Source organism: Equus przewalskii, chromosome 10 (genome assembly GCF_037783145.1).
Source record: "Equus przewalskii isolate Varuska chromosome 10, EquPr2, whole genome shotgun sequence".
In the NCBI taxonomy this organism is placed as follows: domain Eukaryota; kingdom Metazoa; phylum Chordata; class Mammalia; order Perissodactyla; family Equidae; genus Equus; species Equus przewalskii.
In genome coordinates this window covers 22506823-22528741 of record NC_091840.1, presented here as the reverse complement: position 1 = coordinate 22528741, position 21919 = coordinate 22506823, and the positions used below count along the sequence as shown (strand labels likewise).

Genomic DNA, 21919 nt, shown 5'->3' with positions numbered 1-21919 from the left:
CCCTCCAGGAAGCAGACGCCAGACTCGGGGGAAATAGGAACACAGTGTCCTTTATTTGCATTTCTCAGAATACTGTACAAAGGGAGTAAAAATCCTATTCACACTTTGCTTAGAAAGATTTTGAGGTGAAAGTTCCCTATGATACATGATGGGGTGGGAGTTGGGGGGACCAGAAGGCAGAAAAAAGGGCCAATGACCTCCCCTTCTCCCTCAGGGCCCTGGGAGGGGGCACAGGAACCCACACCTTTTCAAAAGTAATACAGATGCTAATCATATGGGGAGGGGAGAAGGTGGCTCCTCTCCAGCCCACCCCTCTTCTCCTCAGACAGGAGACAGCACCTGCAGGCCAGTCTTCACTCTTTCCATTATGCACAAGTTACGAGGTGAAGGGCTAGGGGAGGGCCCCACCATTCATTATTTCTGCCCCAGTTTCCCCATGTCCCTCACACCAAAGGCAGTGTCAAACTGGACCTGTGCTTACAATGACTCACAGGCCTCTTCCACCCATCACCACCCCCTCGTGCCAACCCAGAGCTTCAAACCCACAGCAGCCTCCTTTCCTATTACCACCATCATGCTGTGGGTAAATTAACTCTCCAAGCTGCCCCGCTCCCTGACCATTTCCCAAAGGATGAGTTTGGGTTTAGCTTCTGTCCCTACCCTCCTTCCCTTGTACCAATCTCTGCTGCTATGCAGACCCCTTCTTCTAAGTCTCAACTCACTATTTCCCTCCACCCCCCACCTCCACCAGGGCCAGGATGGCAGCAGCCCTGGCCCCTCACCTCTGGGACCAGGCCATCCACACCCAGCCCCACCATCCTTCTCCTTACCCTCCCCACTCCCACCCAGTACCCAGGATGGGTCAGAGGGGAGCTACCAAAAGCATGAGACATGGAATAGATGGTTCTCTATCCAGAGGGATGAGGCACCGTCACGCACTTGCTTTCATACATACAAGCACACACTGAGTGTCATCCTAAAAGATAAGAATTAAAGTGAAACAATCTAGAAGCTGTACCATCCCCTCTGCTCCCCTCGCAGAGGTTAAAGTGCTTTAGCAATAGGATGAGCAAGTGAACAGGGGGTTTCCCTGGCTTCTTGTCTAACCTCACAGGTCTGTATTCAGCCCCAGAGCCCAGCCCATTCCATGACTACCCCCATGGAGTCTCTACCCAAAAGGCAAAAGGAAAAGATGAAAAAAATCAGAAAGGGTCAGAGCCGTGGGGGGCCCACCCCAACCCCTCTACAAGCTACTTCAAGTCAGCTACTGGGGGACAAGAGCGGAGAAACTAGGGCCCAGAGGCTCAACTCCCATCTCTGGCAGTATCCAGAGGCTCGTTCTGTCTTCAGCATCACAGTACAGGCCTCACCCCTCCCCCGCCATCCTGGGCAGGGGAAGGGGCTGCACCCTCAGTATTTATTGATTCCAAAAATCCGGACGCCATGGAGCTGGGGCAGCTTGGGGATGAGCACACTCATCAAGGACACAGTGTTGAGGATGAAATGGATCTGGTCGTACTTGGTATAGAAGCTGGTGAGGAAGTACCTGGGTGGGGAAGGTTGGGGAGAGTTATGACTGTTTGGAGGTCCCCTTCACTTCCTGAGTGAGGAGAGGCAGAGTCCCAACAGCCGAGTGGTCATGGGAAAGACCCCCAGAACGGAAGCAGGGTGGCAAGATCTCCCTGGCTAAAGAGGCCCCCTGCTTTACCCCAGGCCTATGGGCTACTCACTGTCAGGAAGGAAGCCCCAACTGAGGAAAGACAGGGCCGGGGAGGCCTGAGCCCAGCATAAGACCCAGAGACACTCCAACTTTCTTTCCTCTGTTCGTTCCTATGCGAAGAGCCAGAGCTAGGGAGGTGTTTAAGCCTGGCGGGGCCCCAGGGGTCCCCAGGCCTTGGCCTGCCTGCCGGTGTCCTCCTCTACCCAAGGCACTCACAGAACGATGGGAGTGATGGTCAAGAACTTCCGAGACGCTGTGAACTGGACCCCATAGTCCATCTGCTCCCAGTGGGTCAGCAACCTCGCCTTGCCCTGGTCCGGGGTCTCAAAGGGTGTCCCCTTCACCGTGTGCAGGAAGATGTACATGCCCTGGAGGGGAGGGGTCTTCAGTAGAGGACACAAAAAGCAAAAGGCCCTCCCCAGCTCAGCTCCTCCACCCCAGTCAGAATGGGCTCCGGGTGATCAGGAGCCTCCCTCTGCTGGGCAGGGGGATGTGGGCTGGAGGTCAGCATGGAGCAGCTGGGAGCCTGGCAGGAGAATAAGGGGGTGAGAGGGAAGGCCTGGCATGAGGAGAACCATGGGGAGGAGTTAGCTGCAGAACTGGCATGGAGATGCTGCTCCTCCAGCCCAGTGACGGCCTCCCTGTGCCAGATGGGAGGGGGCAAGCTGATGGGAAGGAACTAGGCCCCTGCTTGCCCACCAAAAGCATATAAGGTAGCAAGCAGGTGGTGAGGGAGCAGAGAGGGGCAAGAGTGGAAGATGGTTTGAGATCCCTAACTTGGGAAAGAAGAATTTCTGCACTGGGCTGGGTGCCTGGGTCCTGCGGACTCTTTGGGGCCCTTAGTTCAGCTCTCAACTGCCCATCACCCAGGCCCATAAGCTACCCCATCCTGGAGATGTGGACAAATCTGCAGATTTTATTCCACTTATTGGCGTGCACAGGGCTGCAACCCAGAGCGGGAGTGGGGCAGAGAGATGAGAGGTGGGTCTGGCTCTGGTGACAGATGTTGTCAGTATGTCACCCTGACATCTGGCCCATGTCAGGGGGGGCTCCCCCTACTCCTCAGCCCTGCTCTGCTCAGCAGAGTAGCCCACACGGTTGGGTGGGCAGCAGGCAGGTCCTCACCATGTTGTGGATGAGGTTGGTAAGAGTCCAGACGACAGGGACGCTCACGAAGGGGATGCTGAGCAGCACAACATGGAGAAGCCCGATGGCCAGCACATAGGAGAGCCAGATGCCACGGCTGTTCATCACCCGCGTGTTGGGGTTCACCTCGCTGTGCGCGGTGCCCACATTCATCCTGCTGCCCCTCTCCTGCCGCTGCTCTGCAAACAAGCAACACAGGTGAGACAGGTCACACCACTTTCCCTGCCCCCTCACAGCCTCCAAGTCCCACAGGGAGGGAAGCTCTGCCTTCCCCAAGAACTACAGGCAGGGCTACTGTTTGATTCTCAAGCAAGGAGGTCAGAGAAACTCCATGCGGACTTAACTCTCTTCATTTTCCACTGCTGGGTTGGGAGAAACACCAGGCTGCCCCAAACATCACCCAACCAGGACGGTGCCCCACCAGCCACTGGGAGTGCCTGGGTGGATAGACCAAGAGGCATCCTGCCCCAGAGCAAAGAAACCACTGCCTGTCTCCCAATCTCATCCTCCAGAGCATTCCCATGACGGCCCTCTTCCCACAAAGCCCACAGAGGGGACAAGAGTCCTGTCCCCTAAGAATCAGTCAGCATAACCCCTGCTGGACTCTCTGTCTCACTAAGGGCCTGATACGGGACATCTACACCTGAGTCCTCTCCCCTGATTAGAAGGAAGAAAAGGAGGTAGGGCCTGTGAGAACAGGTAGTGGTGGATAAAACATTTGGGGATCACTGCTTCTACCCATCTCTCCTAATTCTCCAGCCCCTCCCCTACTGTGACCCAAGAGGACTGAGAGTAGAAAGAGGGAGGGAGGGAAGAAAACAAAACAACAGACTAGGGACAACCTTTGCCCAGACCTGGAAGCCTCCTTCTTGGTGACACAAAACACCCTATCCAGACATTTTATCCATTTGGCAGCTGCTCAGGCTAACCCTCATCATGCCACTCACTCTGCCGCCAAATCACCAGGGCCCCTTTCCCTGGTGAGAGATGAGGATAGAGAACGTAGCCAACATCTACAGCTCCCATGGGCAGCTGGAACCCACATCAACATACCCCTCCCAAGGACACAAAACCACACCTGTGGCCTCTCTCCTGCCCCTTTCCTCTCTGCCCCACCCATCCTCGCCTTGGTCTCTTTTCCCAGCACCTGTTTCCAAGTGTAAGTTAGCACCATGCCTTCCCTGCCCAGCTCCAATGGCAGAAGCCCTGCAGCTGGAAGAACCAGGAGGATTGTCCTTGATGCCCAGGAAATAATGCAGCCCAGTCACACTCCTGGATGCAGGTAAGGAGGGGATGAGCAGCCCTTGTCCAGAGCTGGCTATCCCCAGATCCCTGAGGGCCCTGTGACCAGCAGGAGGTGGGAACAGATGGTGCCTTTGTACTGGCTCACCTCCCTAGCTGAGGGAAGGTCCTGCCTGATACCCTAAGGTCATCACCACGGTAACAGCCCTGTCAAAAGATGGGGAGGCAGAAAGGGGTCCCAGTTGGGGGGTATCCTGGAAGTGCCCAGGAAGCCACCTCCCTCACCCTGCTGCAATGAACTCCCCCAAGACTCATCTGCTATCTGTCTCTGGCTAGGATCACAGCCAAGCCTGCGTAGGAGCGAGAATTCTCAAGGATCAGTTCCTTACTTCCAGGATAATGGGAACAAGTTTCCTCTTCTCAGCTCCAAGCTTAAAGACCTCAGGGGAAAGGTGATCCCATAACACAGCTTCCCAGCATGCAAACATACGTGAGATGGCCCAGGGTGCATCCTAGAAAAGGTGATGCTCCTGGGGCCCATCAGCTCAGCCCATTAGGGTGGATAACTGGGCCTAACAGAAACCCAAGGAACTAGAAAACCGAGACTGGCTCAGTTGTTTACCTTCCCAGGGCCTTGGGGCTTCAGTTACCCTAACACAGCTCTTGGGACACCTACTATGCAAAAGTCTTCCCCTAGTGAGGGGGGTGGCGGGGGGGGCTGGCTAGGAAGTGAGGGCTCTGAAGGACTTACTACTGTCTAAGGAGAGAGAACGTGTTCCCCAAGGCTGACCAGGATCTGCTGCCCCTCCCCACTTCTCCCTAACCTAGACCTCCAGGGGTGTAGGAGTAGAGAGCCCTCCCTGGTATTTTGCCCAGGAGTGCCAAGAGCCTTGCTGAATCCCAGATCATCCTACACTCCTTTCCGGCTGAAACAGGGCATCCAATGAAGACTAATGAGTCTAGGAGGGGCTCAGACCTAGGACCTAACTGACCCCCTGGGACGTTTCTTCCTGAAGCCTGAACACTACCTGCCCTGAGAGCAGAAATCCCAGGAGACTCCCCCCAAAGACAGAAGAGACCGATAAACTAAGAAAAAGATTGGCAGCCAAGAAGCACTCTCGACACTTTGGTGTGACTATGGGTATGTATCACTTCCATTAGTAAAATAACCAATCGCCCCTCACCCACAAGGGGAGAAATGGAGAGAAACTGGCAGAGGAAGAGCAAATCTACTGCAGCTGAGGCTGAAAAGTTCTGCTGCCACAGCTGGCAGGTGGCTGCCGGTACCAGTCCCTAACGTGGTTTCATAACCTGTCTCAAACTAGAGCCTGCAGCAATTCTGTTCTGTTAACCACTTTCTCACCGGTAACTCTACTACTCCTTCTTTCCCTTCCCCCCTGGCTCGACATGCAAATATCCCTGCCCAGCCAGTCCGTCAGACACTTAAGCCAAGGCCACAGTGCGCCCCAGGGCAGATACCAGGTGAATGCCTCCTATTCTCTTCCCCAAGTAAGGGCAGCCCTTTAAGCATCAAACCTTTTACCTTCTGGATGAGGAGCACAAAATATTCAAGCCTGCAACCTGGACCCCAACGAGAAGTCCCCGGCAGCACGTCACAATGCCCTTTTCATTCTGCCCACCCCCACAACCCGCAGGGCCACAGTCGCTCACCTCTCAGCTCTGGCCCTGCCTTCCGGACTCCGGAGACCAGTAGGAATGGAAAGCCGGCGAGTACCGAGGCGAACCCCTACTAGCCGGGGCAGAGGATGAAGCGAGGAGGCGGAGCCCTCCCTATTGTTGAGGTTTTCTGAGCGAGACCTTAAGCCGAAGGGGAGCCTACCGCTCCGCTCTCCAGCCTGGGACCTCGCACACGGAACCTGGCCCGGTCCGGAGCCCCACCCCCACCTCCTAGCGTTCACCCAGCCCTAGAGGCGGCCAAACCTTTATCCCCGAAGCCCAGAGCTCCCCGCCCCCCACCCTCCACCCCCAGCCCGAGCGCTCCTCCCCGACGCCCCATTCCCGGCCTCCGCCTCCACTTTCCCCTTTGCGCATCCCTTCGGCTGATGCACCCGCTCGGCTGCACCCCCTCCAGCCCCACTCACTCTGCTCCAGTCCCCTCCAGCCCGGCGCCTCCCCCAGCAGCCCCCACCTCCTTCCCCGCCCCGCCTCTAGCCCCAGGAGTCTCCCAGTTCGGCCACCGGAGGCCGCCCTTCTGGACTCACCGTGCGGGGCCGGAGGTCGAGGGCCCGGGAAGGGTGCCCGGGGCGGGGGTCGCTGCAGCTTCAGCAGCTGTAACAACACCGCGGAGGCGGCCACCCCGCTGGCAGCCCCTGCCGAATCAGGGCCCCGCGCCAGACCCGGTGACGTCACCGCCCAGCGCCGGCCCGCCGGATGCCTCCTGGGAGTTGTAGTTTCTCCCCTTGCCTGAGTGCCGGCCCGCCCGACGCCTTCTGGGCGTTGTAGTTTTCTCTCCCCGCTCCAGCTAGGGCCTCGCTGGCGCCGCACAGCCCCGACGTTTCAATAGCAAGTATACTAGGATCAGATGGTGTTGCTTTGGCGGGTAACAATTCCTGCTTTTGCGTCCGCGCTCTTCAAGTGCGGTTTACCCTTGCTGGGTTTTGCAGATGAGGAAAACTCGCAGTTTTAAGTAACTTGCCGCGTAGTTCTCCACTGGGTCTTAACCTGGACTGGAGCCCAGAGATTCTGACCCCAGGTCAGAATTTTTCCGCTACACCTCACTGCCTCCGCCCTGGCCGAACATTGGCTCCTCCATAAAAGAACTAGCCCGTTGCCCTGCCGAGCCTGCGTGGAAGCGGGCTTTTCACGACGACGGTTACGATGAGAGTCTGGAGGGCAGAGATCGCAGCCTGTGGACAGCGTTGGTCCACAGCCTGCCTACTCCTCAGTTACACCTGGGCCAGGCCGCATCCTTGGCCTCCTCACATTAGATGTCAGAAGAGGCCATGTGTCTTACGAAGACTCCTTGATGAATGGTTAGGAGTCTGAATTCTAGTCCCAGGTGAGCTTGTGTGGTGTGCGTAAGAGGCTCCACTTCTCTGGTCTGCATGCTCTCGAGGCAAGGACACAGATTTTACTGCCAGGTAGACATAGCGTAGGCACTCCTTGAGCAGCAATGTGACCCTGGACAAATAACTTGTCTTAATCTCCAATTCCACACCTGTGAAAATCTACCTCCAAGGTTGTGCAAATTCAAAAGAATGTGTGTAAAGCACCTGTTGCACTGTAGGAAGCTATTTCTGTAGGAAGTTGAACTAAATGGCTCTTAATGTCTCCTGGGTCACCCTCACTCTCCATGTCACCAAGAGGGCCTTGTTTGAGTAGTTTCCACTCCCCTACCCAGCTTCTTTCTAAGCCCACTCTATTCAAGGCAGGGCTGGAATAGCAGGATCAGATGAAGTCATGACATGCCAACTTGACTGGCTGTAAACACAACCTGAAATGAATGTGAGGGGATAGAAAGGAGAATGCTGGCCCAGGGAACCTGGGGACACTTCCTTCAGCCCTCACCCACCCCTCCCCTGGGGGCTGCTAGGAAACAATTTTCACAAAGCTGAAATGGGGTCCTGGGAAGTATGTAGTGGGGCACCAAGCAGGTGGATATCTGAACCACTCAGAACAGGAGAACAGGCAGCTTCTAGAACATTTCCAGGGCCAATGGCCCAAGAACACTCATCCCAAGACCTAAATAATCAACCCAGAGTCTAAAGTTCTGCTTTATATCCTACAGAAGTTTCTCCTGGTTCTTGGAGGCCCCTCTGCTTATAGTCAGACTTCTGAAGACAAAAGCAAACAACTGAATATTGTCCTTTCCACAGAAACCTCCCTAGCATTGAAGCAAAAAAAGATGTCTTTATTTTTTACAAAATGAGCCTAGTTGACCCTTTTGACTTTTCTCTGAGTTTCTTCCATCCTGCATCAAGTTGATCAAGCTCTCTGGATCTTTGCCAGTTTCCTCACATCTCTGCAAAGCTCCATGACCCAGACTGGATCCACGTCTCAAATAAGGTTCTGACTAATGCATAGTCTAACGGAAAGATTACTGGACATGCCATGCCCTATTAATAACCCCTGTTATCAAATTTTTTTCACAATGGGAATGAACAGAGTTCTGACTCACGCTGGGTTTGTGGTAAATTGTGGATCACTTTCTGCTTAATTTAGCCTGAGTCTTTGTCATCATCTTTCTCCTTCTCTAGTTCTCTGCCCTTATAATTACCATGTCTTCACCAAACATCCTTCAGCCGTAATAGGCCTAAGCACTGTTCAGAACGAGTGTCAGCACTCTTATGTGGTGCTGGGGAAGGCACAGCCTCTTGGACAAACAGTTGATAATATGTGCCAAGAAGTTGTAAAATCATTCAGGCCTCGGAGCCATGATTATATTTCTGGTAGCATATTCTAAGGAAGTACATCTCATGTACTATGTGTGAGGACGTTCACCTTAGAATTATTTATTATAGTGGAAAACCAAAAGTACCCTAAATGCCCAAGAAAAATATTATGGTATGTCCATTGGATGGGATAGTATGAAGCATTATAGTAAATTGTTGTGAAAACTATCTGGCAGTATGGGAAAATGCTTGCAAGGTTATATGAAAAGATCAGGGAAAAAAATAGCATGAGCATTCCCCAGGGATGCAATCAGAAAAATCTAGAAGAAGGGAAGCTAGAAGAAACACCCAATTCCCTTAACACGTAGAAGAAAAAAGAAGAGGGAGAGACTTACAGATTAAGATAAATTAAGCAATATATCAACCAAAAGCCGTACCTGGATCCTGATTCAAGCAAGCCAACTTTTTTTTTAAGATTTTATTAAATTAGGGAAATTTGAATATTGACTATTCAAATTGATGATATCAAGGAATTATAAATTTTCAGGCATATCATATTGTATTAATTTTTTTAATAAAATATCCTCATCTTTTGGAGACATATACTAAAATGTATGTTGATGTATGATATGATGATTTGATTTGCTTCAAAATAATCTGGGCTAGGGACATGAGGGAATAAAAAGCAAGATGGGCCATGAGGTGATAATTATTGAAACTAGGAGACGGGGACATAAGATTCCTTACATTATTTTCTCTACTTTTTTATGTTTGAAATTGTCTATAATAAAAAGTTTTTATAAACCTGTATATGCATTAATGATTAGGAAAAAAGAACAACACTGGTGAGATGCTGGCACCAGACTGCCAAGGTTCAATTCCCTGTTCTGGTCACAGCTGTGTGACCTTAGACAAGTCACTGAACCTCTCTGTGTTTCAGTTACTTAATTTCTAAATGGAGATGGTGATGATCATGATAGTGCCCACCTCATGTTGTTGTGAGGATTAAATGGTCAATAAATGTGAAGCACTTAGAACAATTCCTGGCACCTAGGAAGTGCTCTATATGTGTTGCCTGTTATTAATCCATTCCACATTTGAATGATATTTAAGCATCTACTTTACTAGGCTGTGGAAATTCAATAAAATAAAAACAGATCTTGTTAGGATGGAGGGATTTGGGTGATCTTTTTCATTCTCTAGTTTCAAACTTTGTGTAATGTGAGATAGCTTTAAATCTTTTATGAAATGTGTGTTTTTAAAACAGAGTGAGCCACCATCACAGGCTCTCCCTGCCCTCTGGGAGCTCCTTAGTCTGCTGAGGTAGACGCATTTCCCAGCCTTGGGGTGTTTCCAACTGGCAGGGTGGCGTGGCCTCTGCTTGCCGGAGATACACCATGTGGGCCAAGATAGCAAACATGGCCGGGGGTGATAAACTGGGACCACATTCCAAGGTGACGCAGTGGTGGGAAGTGAGGAGGTGGGCATCAAGAAACATAGCCCCTTCCCCGAGCCCTAAGGGAGAGAATGGCACCTCTCTACTCCTTCTACCCCCCACTCCCCTCCAATTCACTCCTACATGACCTCCTGATCCCCGCCACCTCACCTCCCTCCTTGCTGAAGGGGAGGTGTTGAGGTCACACCCAGAGCGAGCACAGGGAGGAAGGGAGCTGTTTATTTCCTTGGCAGTTGTGTTTTTGTTTGGTTGGGGAGCACCCCAAGTGTGTGGTGGCAGCGGGGCGGCGGCAGGGACAGTGATGCTAAGTAGACAAAGAAGCACTGAGTGACAGCCACTGAGCCGGTAGGAGAGGAGGCGGCGCAGCGACTGGCAGCCTTGGCAGTGGGCACTAGCTCTCCTCCCCTTGCCCAGCCCTGTGGTTGGGTATTTTGGGCTGTGGAGGGAAAGGGCTGAGCTGGCCAGGGCCTCCACGCCAGAGCCAAGGCCTGGGAACCAGAACCTCCCTCTGGGAATCAAGAGCAGGGCTGTTCTTTAGGATTATGCAATCTGCATAATCTTTGATATGGACAATCGACATCATCTCCCACGGGGAAAACAAAAGCAGTTTAGAAAACTGTAAACATTATAGATCAAAAGGGCAATGGTTATAGAAACGGGAGCTTTAAGAAAAGATCCCCTAGTGTCCTTCCAGTTGCATGACTACCCCAGTAGACCCCACCTCTCTAGAAATGCTGGGTGGCCACTGCCCCAGATCATCTTCTTCCCCTGCTTAACACCAACTCCTCCTTCAGTGACAATCACAGCTGACATGATTTAGCATTTGCTACGTCCCAGGTCCTGGGCAAAGGGCTTTACGTGTATAAAGTCTTTTAATCTTTAAACCTGTGAAGTAGGTTTTTTATTATCCCCACTTTACAGATGAGAAAACTGCAGTACAGAGAGTTTAAATATTTTGCCCAAGGTCACACAGCTAGGAAGTGGCATTTCTCCTAAAAGCCATTCCTGGCCACTCCCCTGTCGTGTGTGTCCCTCATGTTCCCGTAGGTGCCTTGTAAAGTCTTCTATCCCACACCGAGGGTGCTATGTTTAAGTTATCTGTCACACAACCACCTCCCTGGCTAGGCTGCTTGCTCCATGTCTTAGTGATATTTGCATTTCCTGCACATAGTGGATTCTCAGTGAATGTTAACTGAAGGATGTAACTGGCCCACACATCCTGGACTACAGCCACACTGAGCTTCTAACCGGTCTCAGACACACCTTGCTCTTTCTTGCTCTTGTCTCAGCCTACAATGCTTTTCCTCCTATTCTTTTCCATCTAGTAGACTCCTGTTCATCCCTCAAGCCCTAGCTCACCTATCACCTTCTTTGTGAAGCCTTCCCTAACTTTCCAGGCAGAGTCCACTGCTTCGTCCTCTGGGCTCCTCTGACCCCAGCAGACACCTCAGCGAGAGCCCACCCCTAGGTTATCTGGTGGCCATATGTGTGCACACGCCATCTTCCCCCTTTGTCTGGGGGATGACCCAAACTGCCCAATATTCTCATGTTAGAGGGTCCCTGGCTGACACGATAGGAAAAGTAGCTAGCCTTCCTCCTTTTTTGTTTATCCCTCTCTATCCAGGCTGGACCTGAGGACTTCCAACATGTGGGAGGCAGGGGCCTGGAGGCCTGCTGAGTTTCTCTCCTCCCAGGTCACATCTTTGGGGCATGGAGTTACTGCCTTTGGAGGGAGGAGCTGTGACTCAGCCCCAGCCAGGGAGGGGGCCTGAGGGACCTAACTTTCTGGGGCCCTGAACTTGGGAATCAGGGCCCTGCTGTGCCTCAGCCTCTTCTCTGCCCACCATCATAGACACATTGAACATCAGGCTGGAAGGGATCTCAGAGACAGTGAGGGCCAGAGAGCCAAAGGCCCAAGGAGGTTGGGGAAGGATATGACCAGTGGCACAAATGTCTGATGGTCTTGGGCCTGGCCCAAGGGTTTTCCTACATGCCCCACAGGCCACGGTGAAGAATGGAACACCCCGGTCATCCTCCTTCAATCCCACACAACGGCTTCCACTCAGTTCCCTCCCACCTGGACTGTTGCAGTAATGGTTTTTCTTCCACCAAAACGTCCTCCACACAGCCAGCAAAGTGATCCAAATATCAAAGCTCATTTTTTTTTTTTTTTAAGATTTTATTTTTTCCTTTTTCTCCCCAAAGCCCCCCGGTACATAGTTGTATATTCTTCGTTGTGGGTTCTTCTAGTTGTGGCATGTGGGACGCTGCCTCAGCGTGGTCTGATGAGCAGTGCCATGTCCGCGCCCAGGATTCGAACTGACGAAACACTGGGCCGCCTGCTGTGGAGTGTGCGAACTTAACCACTCGGCCACGGGGCCAGCCCCTCAAAGCTCATTTTAAAACCTTTCAATCCTTCAGCAACTGAGTCAATTCCCAATTCTTCCACGGTGTAGAAGACCACAAGGATCTGGTGCCTTTCCACCGTAACGATGGCCTTTGCCACCGCCCCCTCTACTCTGTAGCCGAGGAGAAGCCAAGCCTTCTCACGCTCCCTTGTTGCGCACACTCTGATGCTTACCTGATGAACTCAGCCTTAAAGACCCAGCTCAGATGTCATTCCTTGGTGAAGCCTTCCCTGATATCCTGGAAAAGGCAGTGTGTCAGATAAGAATGTTCTCAGCTGAAAGCAACAGAAAACCAACCAAAGGAATGATTCTGACCTTAGGTCGCCAGCAGAATCACCTAAGCAGCTTTTAAAAGTCCCCGTCACCAGAGACGTGCCAGATCGATTTTATTAGAAGCTCCATGATGGACCCAGGCATCATTAGTTTTCAAAACCTCCCATATTCTAATGTGCAGCCAAGTTGAGAAGCACTGAAGCGGGGTTAGTTTTTCTCACATAATGAGTCTAGAGGTAGACGGTTGTTGGTCTTGGTTGAGTGGCTCACCATATCCGGGCCAGCGGCTTTGTTGTCTCATGGTCACAAGATGGCTATGGTTGACCCTCCATGCTCAAAGCAGGGGGAAAGCTGTAGGGAGAAGGGGAGGGCCCAGCCCATCCTCTTCTATGAGCAAATCAAAGACTGTCCCAGAAATTCCTGCAGCAGACTTTTACTAAGATGTCATTGACCAGAACTGAGCCACCCCCAGCTGCCAAGGAGGCTGGGAAAGTGAGCAACAGGACTTCTGATAGACTGAGAGGACCAATCAGGCTCTATCATAAAGGACTGAGTACTACTCCCAAATCAGTGTGTGTTATCAAGTTAGGAGGTAAGGAATGGATACTGAAGAGTGGCAGAATATGCTGCCCCAGAATATGCCACTTGGGCATAAGATTATTTTGAGCTAAAAGCACTTAAAAGACAACAGATGCAAGAAGGGCATTCTAATCTCCCGTTTTCTTCCAGAAAACAGGAGACAAAAACTCTCCTGTGAAAGATGCCCTCCTGGTACCAGGAGAAAATAAACATTCTTTAATGGGGAGTCAAAGCTGAAAAATTTGGTACAAACAGACCTTGTTAAAATAATTCTTATCTTCCTCTAGCCTCCCCAAATAGTTTAGTTACCTTTTCCTCATATATCGTAGTCACTTTTCCACAATTGCCTCTCTTTATTCACCCTAGTATAAAAGTATTTGTGTTTTGCCACTTCTTTGGGTCTTCATTTCCTTATGACAGCTGTGTCATGTAAAACTTGTATAAATTTGTATGCTTTTCTCCTGTTAATCTAACTTATGTCAACTTAGTTCTCAGACCCAGCTGAAAAACGTGAAGAGGATAGAGGTAAAATGTTGCCTCCCACGATACCAAGTAGACAGCCAGCAGATGCTGCCAGTTACTTATTCTCTCTCTGGGCTTCAAAGCTGCTCGTACACACATTATTATGGCAGACATCACATCAATGCATTGTGGAGACGTGTGTTGACACGTCCATGTCTCCCTCTAGACTGTAATTCTCAACTCAGGCTGCACATTAGAAATACCTGGGGAGGGGCTGGCCCCATGGTCTAGTGGTTAAGTTCGCACACTCCACAGCAGGCGGCCCAGTGTTTCGTTGGTTTGAATCCTGGGCGCGGACATGGCACTGCTCATCAGGCCACGCTGAGGCGGCATCCCACATGCCACAACTAGAAGGACCCACAACAAAGAACATACAACTATGTACCGGGGGGCTTTGGGGAGAAAAAGGAAAAAAATTAAAAAATAATAAAAAAAAAAGAAATACCTGGGGAGATTTTGAAAAATATCAGTGCCTACACCCCATCCAAAGAGATTTTAATTTAATTGGTCCAGGTGAAGGCCAGGCATAACTAATTTTTAAAAGCTCCTCCAGGTATGCTAATGTGCAGGCTGGATTTTGAGAACCACTGCTACAGAGCCAGCACCTTAAGAACAGGATCTGTATTCCCTTCAACAAGCACGGGTCTCAGACATGGGGCTCACGGGAAATCCTCGCTGAATGAATGAATGGCAGAGAAAAATCTGTGCTCCAGGCTTGTCAACCCTCAGCCTGCGCTGTGCACCATCCTGAGTGTGGTTCCTCCTTCCTCCCCTTCTGTGTCTTCTTCTGAGCACTGCAATTAGCCACCCTCCATTAACCACGCCACTACTCCAGGTGGATTCCCCTATGTGCACAGACTGCCTGCTTCTCCCACAGCTGCTGTGCTGGGCACTCCCGGCCCACTCTTGGCTGGTAGCTGCCCTGGTCTGAGAAGCAGATAACTCTCTCCATCAACAGCCAGGCTCAACTCTTGTGCCTTGGCTAAACCCCCTGCCCAGTGTGAGAGAAGAGCAGCGGGAGGGTAGGGTTCCACACGCTTTTTATTCCACATTCAACCACAGTCCCGAAATCGACGCCCAAGTATTCATGGCAGAGTGCCTGGCCTAACTAACAAGCAACCCGCAGACAAAATCTTCACTTCTCCCGCCCAAGCATAGAAAATGTGTCTTATCTGATTCCTTGGGCAAATGTGAGTGTGAGAAATGCCCCTGCTGATATCACAAGAATGAATCAGTGGTGAGTACATCCCCAGAGATGACGTTAGCCGGTATCCAACCATCAGAACCATCTGATTCTGACCCCATCACACTTCTGAAACTACCTGTTCAAAGGTCACCTACATGGCCAGCTTCATGTGACCTGTGCCCTGCGCTCGGAAGGGCCCTGCACTTGATTTTACGATCTGCTGTTATCTCTTGAAATTCTTAACAGTTTTTGAACAAGAGACCCCATATTTTCATTTTGCACCAGGCCCTGCAATTGTGTGTCCGATCCTAGTCACCCATAGTCTCTCACAAAATCCAGCAAGGTTTTTCTCCTCACAAAGGTCTCCACAGCATATGACCTCCACCTTCTCTGTGCAAGTCTCTGTGACACTCCACTCTCCTGTTCCCTTCCACTACATCAGGACAGAGTGGAATAATGGGGTGCCATGGGCTGCAAATGAAGGGCTGGGATCAAGGGGCCCTGGGGAATATGTCGTCCAAGGCTTTCTTGGCTCCCGGGCAAGAGGGAGAATTAAAAGTACCAATTTGGCAGGCCGGCCGGTAGCATAAGGGTTAAGTTCACAGGCTCTGCTTCAGCAGCCCGGGGTTTGCTGGTTCAGATCCCAGACAGAGACCTGTGCACCACTTATCAAGCCATGCTATGGCAGGTGTCCCAAATATAAAGTAGAGGAAGATGGGCACAGATGTTGTCTCAGGGCCAATCTTCCTCAGCGAAAAGGGGAGGATTGGCAGCTGATGTTAGCTTAGAGCTAATCTCCCTCAAAAAAAAGTACCAACTTGGGAACCCAGGGCCCCAGTAAACTGACAGAACCGGAGTCAGCTCCAATCCAGAACATAAACTCAGTGGAAAAACTTGTAGGCATCCATATCAAATGTCAGACACCTTGAAGAACCCCTTCTAACTCCTAGAGGGGCCATCTACCAACAGTGCAGAGAACAAACTGAAATTGAACCATGGTGCCCCATGCCAGGCAAGAGAGTCGAACACCCTGTGAGGAGCCAGGAGATGAGGTCCTCCAGAGAGGGTCAAGTTTTCCAAGGAAAGGCTGAGGGAAGTTTGCTCACCATGGAAGAAGGTGCCACAAGGCCTGGTAGACGGGCAGAGATGGAGAATGCAGGAGGGATGGAGCTGGGAGGTGAAGGGTTGCTGAAGGCAATGGACGTGAGACTGGGCCCACCCCAGTTCTACCCCCTAGGCGTGCCAAGCAGGGATTCTTTTGCTCAGCCAGGCTCTGGGAGACGGGCAGAGGTTCTGGAAGGCAGGGTCTCAGCCCTGGATGGGATGGAAGATGGCAACGTCAAGGCCTTGGGAGGGGAGCCTGAGGCAGGGAATGGAATTGGGGCCTAGTCTCCCCACAGCAGAGTTCATCAGGGTCCAGGATCTGCCCTCTCTTGGCATCGTCTGGCCAGGCCGTGGCTCAGGTATCCGACACCTGGGGCCTGGAGTCACATGCCAGGAAACCCAACACTCTTGGGCCCCAGCCCCCAACTCCCAGCAGCTACAAGCAAGCAGGGCTTCTGGAGGAGGAAGCCGGTCTCCAGAGCCGAGCAGCAGGGAGGCTACTTCCGGGGAGAGGGCAGCACAGGAGAAGGCTCTCCTACCAACAGGGGTGAGAGGCTGGGAGGAGGAGGGAGAGGATGGAGGAGGAAGTGCGGGGCGGAGAGGACAAAGCTGGGGCAGGCAGAGGGGTGGATGCTGCAGGAAAATGGGTGGATAGGCACAGAGGTGGGGCCTTAGTCACCTAGCCTAGCTGGATGCCCTAAAGTCCTATTGCTGATCCATCCTCCTTATCTCCTTCACTCTAGTGCCAAACAGGCCCTCTGGTGTCTACCCGGCCCACCTGGCAGCCACCCAGGTAGGTTGGCAGAAAAAGACTTTATTCCAATGAGCGAAATCAATACATGGGCAGAGGCAGAAACTTAGAGACCCCTATAATGACCAACAGGGCCTTGGACCGAGAAACTTCAGAGGTTTGCCCTCCAGAATCAGAGACCCCAGATGAGTCTCGGGCCCAGGGGACCTTTTACCCAAAGGGCCCAAATGAGGAGCTCTAAGCCCCAAAGAAGAAGCAAACAACATCACCCAAAAGTCCCCAAAGGAGGGACCCCAGTCCAAAGAGACTCCACAGGGGACCTGAGGAAGAGAGAGCTGGCAGAGGGGAATGGAATTCTCTTGACTCACTCTTCTTTTATGGGGCTTTTTCTTCCCCAGATCCTACTCCACTCCAGGACTATGCCAATCTGTGGCCATGCTCCCACCAGGCAGTCACCTCCTGTCCCTCTTGCTGGTGATAGGCACAGGGAGTACCGTGCCCAGCCCCTGGGTACCTCCCCAGGGATGCTACGTGGCAGAGGAAGCCGGTGAGCGGACCTTCCGCTGCAGCCAGGCAGGCCTGAGTGCCGTGCCCCCAGGCATCCCCAACGACACCCGCAAGCTCTACTTGGATGCCAACCGGCTGGCATCAGTGCCAGCTGGTGCCTTCCAGCACCTGCCTGTTCTGGAGGAGCTGGATCTATCCCATAATGTCCTTGTCCACCTCTCAGGGGCCGCTTTCCAGGGCCTGGCTGGGACGCTGCGCCACCTCGACCTCTCTGCCAACCAGCTGGCCTCAGTGCCTGTGGAGGCCTTCGTGGGGCTGCAGATCCAAGTGAACCTGTCCGCCAACCCTTGGCGCTGCGACTGTGCCCTCCAGGAGGTGCTTAGGCAGGTGAGGCTGGCACCGGGCACTGGGACAGGCATCGTGTGTGGCCCGGGAGCCCGCCCAGACCTCATGGGGCAGGAGTTCCTGCCACTGGCAGGGGAGGAAGAACTGTGTGGCACGGGGCGGGGCGGGGCCCGGCGGAGCACTGACGTGGCCCTGCTGCTCACCATGGGGGGCTGGTTGGTACTTGTGGTGGCTTATCTGGTCCACTACGTGTGGCAGAACCGGGATGAGACCCGATGTCCCCTCAAGCGAGCCCCCGTGTTGCCCGTGCGCTCCGAGGACTCCTCCACCCTCAGCACAGTGGTCTGATGACCAGGGCCACTCCTCTGGCCCCATGCCCCACACTCCTACCCCTATGTCCTCTCTTCTCCTCTGACCCCCTCAGCCTCCTCTGCAGCCCCATCCCATCCTCCAAATTCTACCCCCTTCCTCCTCCAGCTAAACACCTGATCTCTCTCTCTCTCTATTTGGTGCCTGGAGTTTTTGGTGCCTGCGTTTGGTGCATACTCTGGGTCTGGATTATGCTAGACTCAGACACCTAAAGCTCCTGAGTCCACAGTGGTGGAGGACAACATAAAAGAGAATGACAGTAGTGGTATGTGTGCCAGTTCAGAGGGAGGAGCAGGCAGCTATGGGAGCATGGAGGAGGAAGCCTCTGCCTGGCAGACATGGTCTCAAAGTCTTCACTGAATGGATGTTTGAGCTGACTCTTCAAGAATGAGGAGGGCTCTGAGCAGAAGAGGGAGGGCCCTACCTGAAAGGTGGTGGACAAAGACAAAGAAGATGCAGAACAACTCTGGATGTCTGGGCAGCAGCAAGACCTACCTGGGGCCTGGAATAGAGGATGCAAAAGGGGGCAAGGGTTGGAGGTGAGGTCAGAAAGTTGGGTGCAGCTGGATTGAGAAGGATCCCGTGGGCTTCTCCTCTCCTCTCTCCATCTCAACTGAGAAGCTCCACCCTCACTTCTTGCCTCTCTCTTGGCCCCAGGCTCCCCTCCCTGTGCCCTCTATTGGGGCCCCTCTTCCTTTTCCAGAGACTCCCTCATCACTCTGCTTTCTCTTTTATACACTGAAAAGCTACCTGAACCCTTTCCCTTGGGACGAAAGTGGTCTTGTCTATGCTGGGGATGAGTCATTGGAGAGCTGGGGGTGGGGGGAACTAGGAAGTCTCCCATCCTCAGAACATCACTGGACAACTCAATAAAGTCACTTTTTATTAATGCCCTTGATCTCTTTCTTATCATTCATTTCACTGAACATGTGTGGCCTGGCAGGGAGGAGGGGGAGGGTGTGGAGACCTTCACCACCACATCAACACCCCTTTAGTGATGGGTGCTCCCACTAGGCTGGATGCCAACTCTTCCCTCCCCTCCTGCCTCCCAGCTCCTGACACCAGAGTCTATCTGCTAGGGACGCCAGGTCCTATGAATTAATGATGGTGGAATGGAAGGATAGGGAATGGGAGGGGGCCAGGAGGGAGGACAAACAGGGAGAAGGGAAGGAGGGCAATGTCCAGGCACCAGTGACCAGCTGGCAGTCTCCAGCCTGCTGGAGGGCGCATAGGAAGCAAAGGGAGAGGGAGTTGTTACCCTCTGGGCAATCTGTCTTTTCTCTCAGGGGGAGTCTGAGCAGGGGGCAGGGAGAAAGCAGATGTGATAAAAGATAATAAAAGACTTCCTGGTTGAGGGACACCAAGTTGGCTGAAGGAGGGGGCCATATGAGATATCCCTATCACCAAATAGGATGCTCAAGGGACCAAAGGGGGCCACACAGGATGATCCACTCATGGGGCCTCCATGGAGGAAGCAAGTGCTTTGGGGAGGCTTCTGGGAGCCCCAGCAGAAACTGAAGATAAGAACCACTGAACCAGGGTTCCACCCAGCTCGGGGAAGAGCCTGGGGCAGAATGGAGGCCACTCGGGGAGTGGTAAAGAGGAATCTATCACCTCCCCTGGTCCCTCTGATCTTGCTGACTTTCCTGTCTCCTTTCCAGCCTCCCTTTCACCCTTTCTCTCTCCATCCCTGAGGCTCCTCCCACCACTCCAAGGCTGAGCGCCTCCATATCATCCAGAAAGCCTCAACTTGACTCATCTCAGAAAAACCTGGGACCACCCCCCCATCCTCTTTTCTCGGGAGACATGGGCTTCCCCACTTCCAGGGATGCTCGGGGATGGGGGAAAGAACTGGGGTGTGAGAAGTTTCAGGTTGCAGCTTTGGCTGTCCACCCCAGCTACTCCCTCGACTGGGCCTTGGAATCCTGGCCCCATCCCTATCAAACTCTCCATTAGTCCCTCCTCTGCCACTCTCAGAGTCTGTCCCACTCTGCTATCCCATCCCCTACTGGAATCGGGCTGGACACGTCTCACTAGGTTCTGGGAAAGAGACTGTGTAGACCTGTGAGGGAGATAGGGTGGCGGATAGCTGGAGCCCCATGTCTCTATCACCGGTGCCCATTCCTGGACCTTCATTTGACTCCCTGTCATCCTGAGCAGCAGAGACCATGCGCATCTTTAAGGTCTGCAGAGAGTCAGTTCCCCTCCTCTGACATCTAACCCCAATTCCCAGAGGTGAGCTCAGGATGGGAGGGGATCCAGGGAGGAAAGCTTGCTTGGATTCCACATCAGGAGGAGTCCTGGAGCCCTGGGTAATAAATGATCATAAATGACCCCTCTAGGTCAACTTCCTTTCCCTTTCTGGAGCTAGGACAGGAGAAAAGGCAAAAGGGGGACAAGTGGAGCAGAAGATGGGGGTCTGGGGAGGTAGCAGGGGAGATGCTTCATTGACTCCTCTCCCCAGGGAGAGATCCCTTCACCCCAGACATTTGGGGTCCCTGAGTCAGAACTTGGTGGGAGGGGGGCCTTAGAAGCTGTGGCTTCAACTCAGCCCATCAGCGGAGACTGGACAGAGCAGGGCATCCACAGACTCAGACAGGCTCCCACCTGGAACGACAGTCGCTGAACACCTAAGCCCTTCCCTCAGCACCCTGGCCTCTGGGTTGTGCTTGTCCACTGGGCAGGCAGGAGTGGGTGGCATCACTGGTTTCACCCCTACATCCTTATCTCTGCCAGGGACCAGGGATCATAGGACCTGTGCTCCAAGATGCTACCTGGGCCCTGGTGAGGCAGCTAGGTGGCCTCATTGATGCTGCCCACTTCTGGCCCTTCTGCCTGGTACAGAGGAAGAGGGGTACACACCACACCAGATCTCCCTCTCCCACTGGGATGTGCTAGAGCCAGGAATAAAGCCACCAGGTACAAAGACAGCCCAGGTACACGCCTGGTCCAGCTCTGAGGCAGGAACCTAGGACACCTGGGGGAGGTCCCAGCTTATCATCCATGTGCAGCATCATGGAGCTAGCAGGCTTTGGTTTGGGGTGGTAGGAAAGGAGTGGTCCCTCACTCAGCCCTTCCACCACCAGCTTTTCCTGCCCTATGGAGCAGAAGCCTGGAGCGGCAGGGAAAGCAGACACTGGCATCAGGGAGTCCCCAGTCTGAGGAGGTGAGACTTGAACCTAACTCCCAGGGAACTCTCAGGCTAATGGAAACAATAGGGTCCTTTCTCTTTGGGGAGCTCTGAACCTGGTGAGACCCAGCATACCCCAGACACAGAGACTTAGACACCTACAAAGACTTGTTATCTACAAAAGGAAGTGAATAGAGAGCAAACTGAGTACACAGAAGCTGAGAGAGGCAGTTAAGGAGCAACGGGTGGGGCACAGCCCCCACCCTTCCTGTCTTTGGCTCAGGTGCAGACATTTCAAGTGAAAGGCTGGGCTCTCCTACAGACTGAGGGCATATCAACATCCAAACCAAAAGCAACCCAGGCAGCTTATTCCAAGGGAAGGGTGTGCCTCCCCCATCAGACTAAGGAGAGATCCACCTAGAAACTGTGTCACCTCATCTCTCTAGGATTCTGTCATCAGCAACCTTGCCTGCCTACCAGGAATGTTGCCTCAAACCAGGAAGGCAGAGAACAATGCAGAGCAAGGCCTCTGAGCTGCCAAAACGGATGCCACCACAAATCCACTATTTCATTCAACAAACATTTATTGAGTTACTACCATGTGCCAGGTACTGCAGATACAAAGATGAGGAAGTCATGGCGCCTATCCTTGGTTAGTGGATCAGTGATGACAGCCTGGGTGACAGAGGTGAACACAGGGGCCATGTGAGCCCAGAAGGTGCGGCTAAAGCAAACACCAACCAACGTTCATAAACTTTGTTCACAGGAGCATTCACTCACCAACCCATTTATTTTACGCATTTTTTGAAATTTTATTTTACATAGAGTT

The 21919-nt window shown here is 52.6% G+C and overlaps 2 protein-coding genes and 1 long non-coding RNA gene across 8 annotated transcripts; 2 read left to right on the top strand and 1 right to left on the bottom strand.

Moving 5' to 3' along the window:
- Positions 1-34: 34 nt before the first annotated feature.
- Positions 35-7732, bottom strand: ORMDL3 (ORMDL sphingolipid biosynthesis regulator 3). Of its 6 annotated transcripts, none has more exons than XM_070560488.1 (4): positions 6331-7732; positions 2846-3045; positions 1937-2088; positions 35-1546 (listed from the first exon to the last, which is right to left on the bottom strand). In XM_070560488.1, exons 2-4 carry the CDS (start codon positions 3017-3019, stop codon positions 1411-1413), a joined length of 462 nt encoding a protein of 153 aa, XP_070416589.1. In that variant the 5' UTR covers positions 3020-3045; positions 6331-7732; the 3' UTR covers positions 35-1410. The 6 variants fall into 6 exon arrangements, with proteins under 6 accessions (XP_070416589.1, XP_070416592.1, XP_008517124.1 ...); XM_070560491.1 differs by having other exon boundaries at positions 2846-3040; positions 6331-6489; XM_008518902.2 differs by having other exon boundaries at positions 5780-6448.
- LOC139073892 (uncharacterized) lies at positions 5764-9268 on the top strand. Its single transcript, XR_011523006.1, has 2 exons — positions 5764-7127; positions 7857-9268. It is a non-coding gene; the product is annotated as an uncharacterized lncRNA (long non-coding RNA).
- A 6723-nt stretch (positions 9269-15991) lies between these two features.
- Positions 15992-17939, top strand: LRRC3C (leucine rich repeat containing 3C). The gene is made up of 3 exons (XM_070561229.1): positions 15992-16087; positions 16732-16781; positions 17138-17939. The coding sequence occupies exons 1-3, from the start codon at positions 15992-15994 to the stop codon at positions 17937-17939; spliced, it is 948 nt and encodes a 315-aa protein (XP_070417330.1).
- Positions 17940-21919: the final 3980 nt, after the last annotated feature.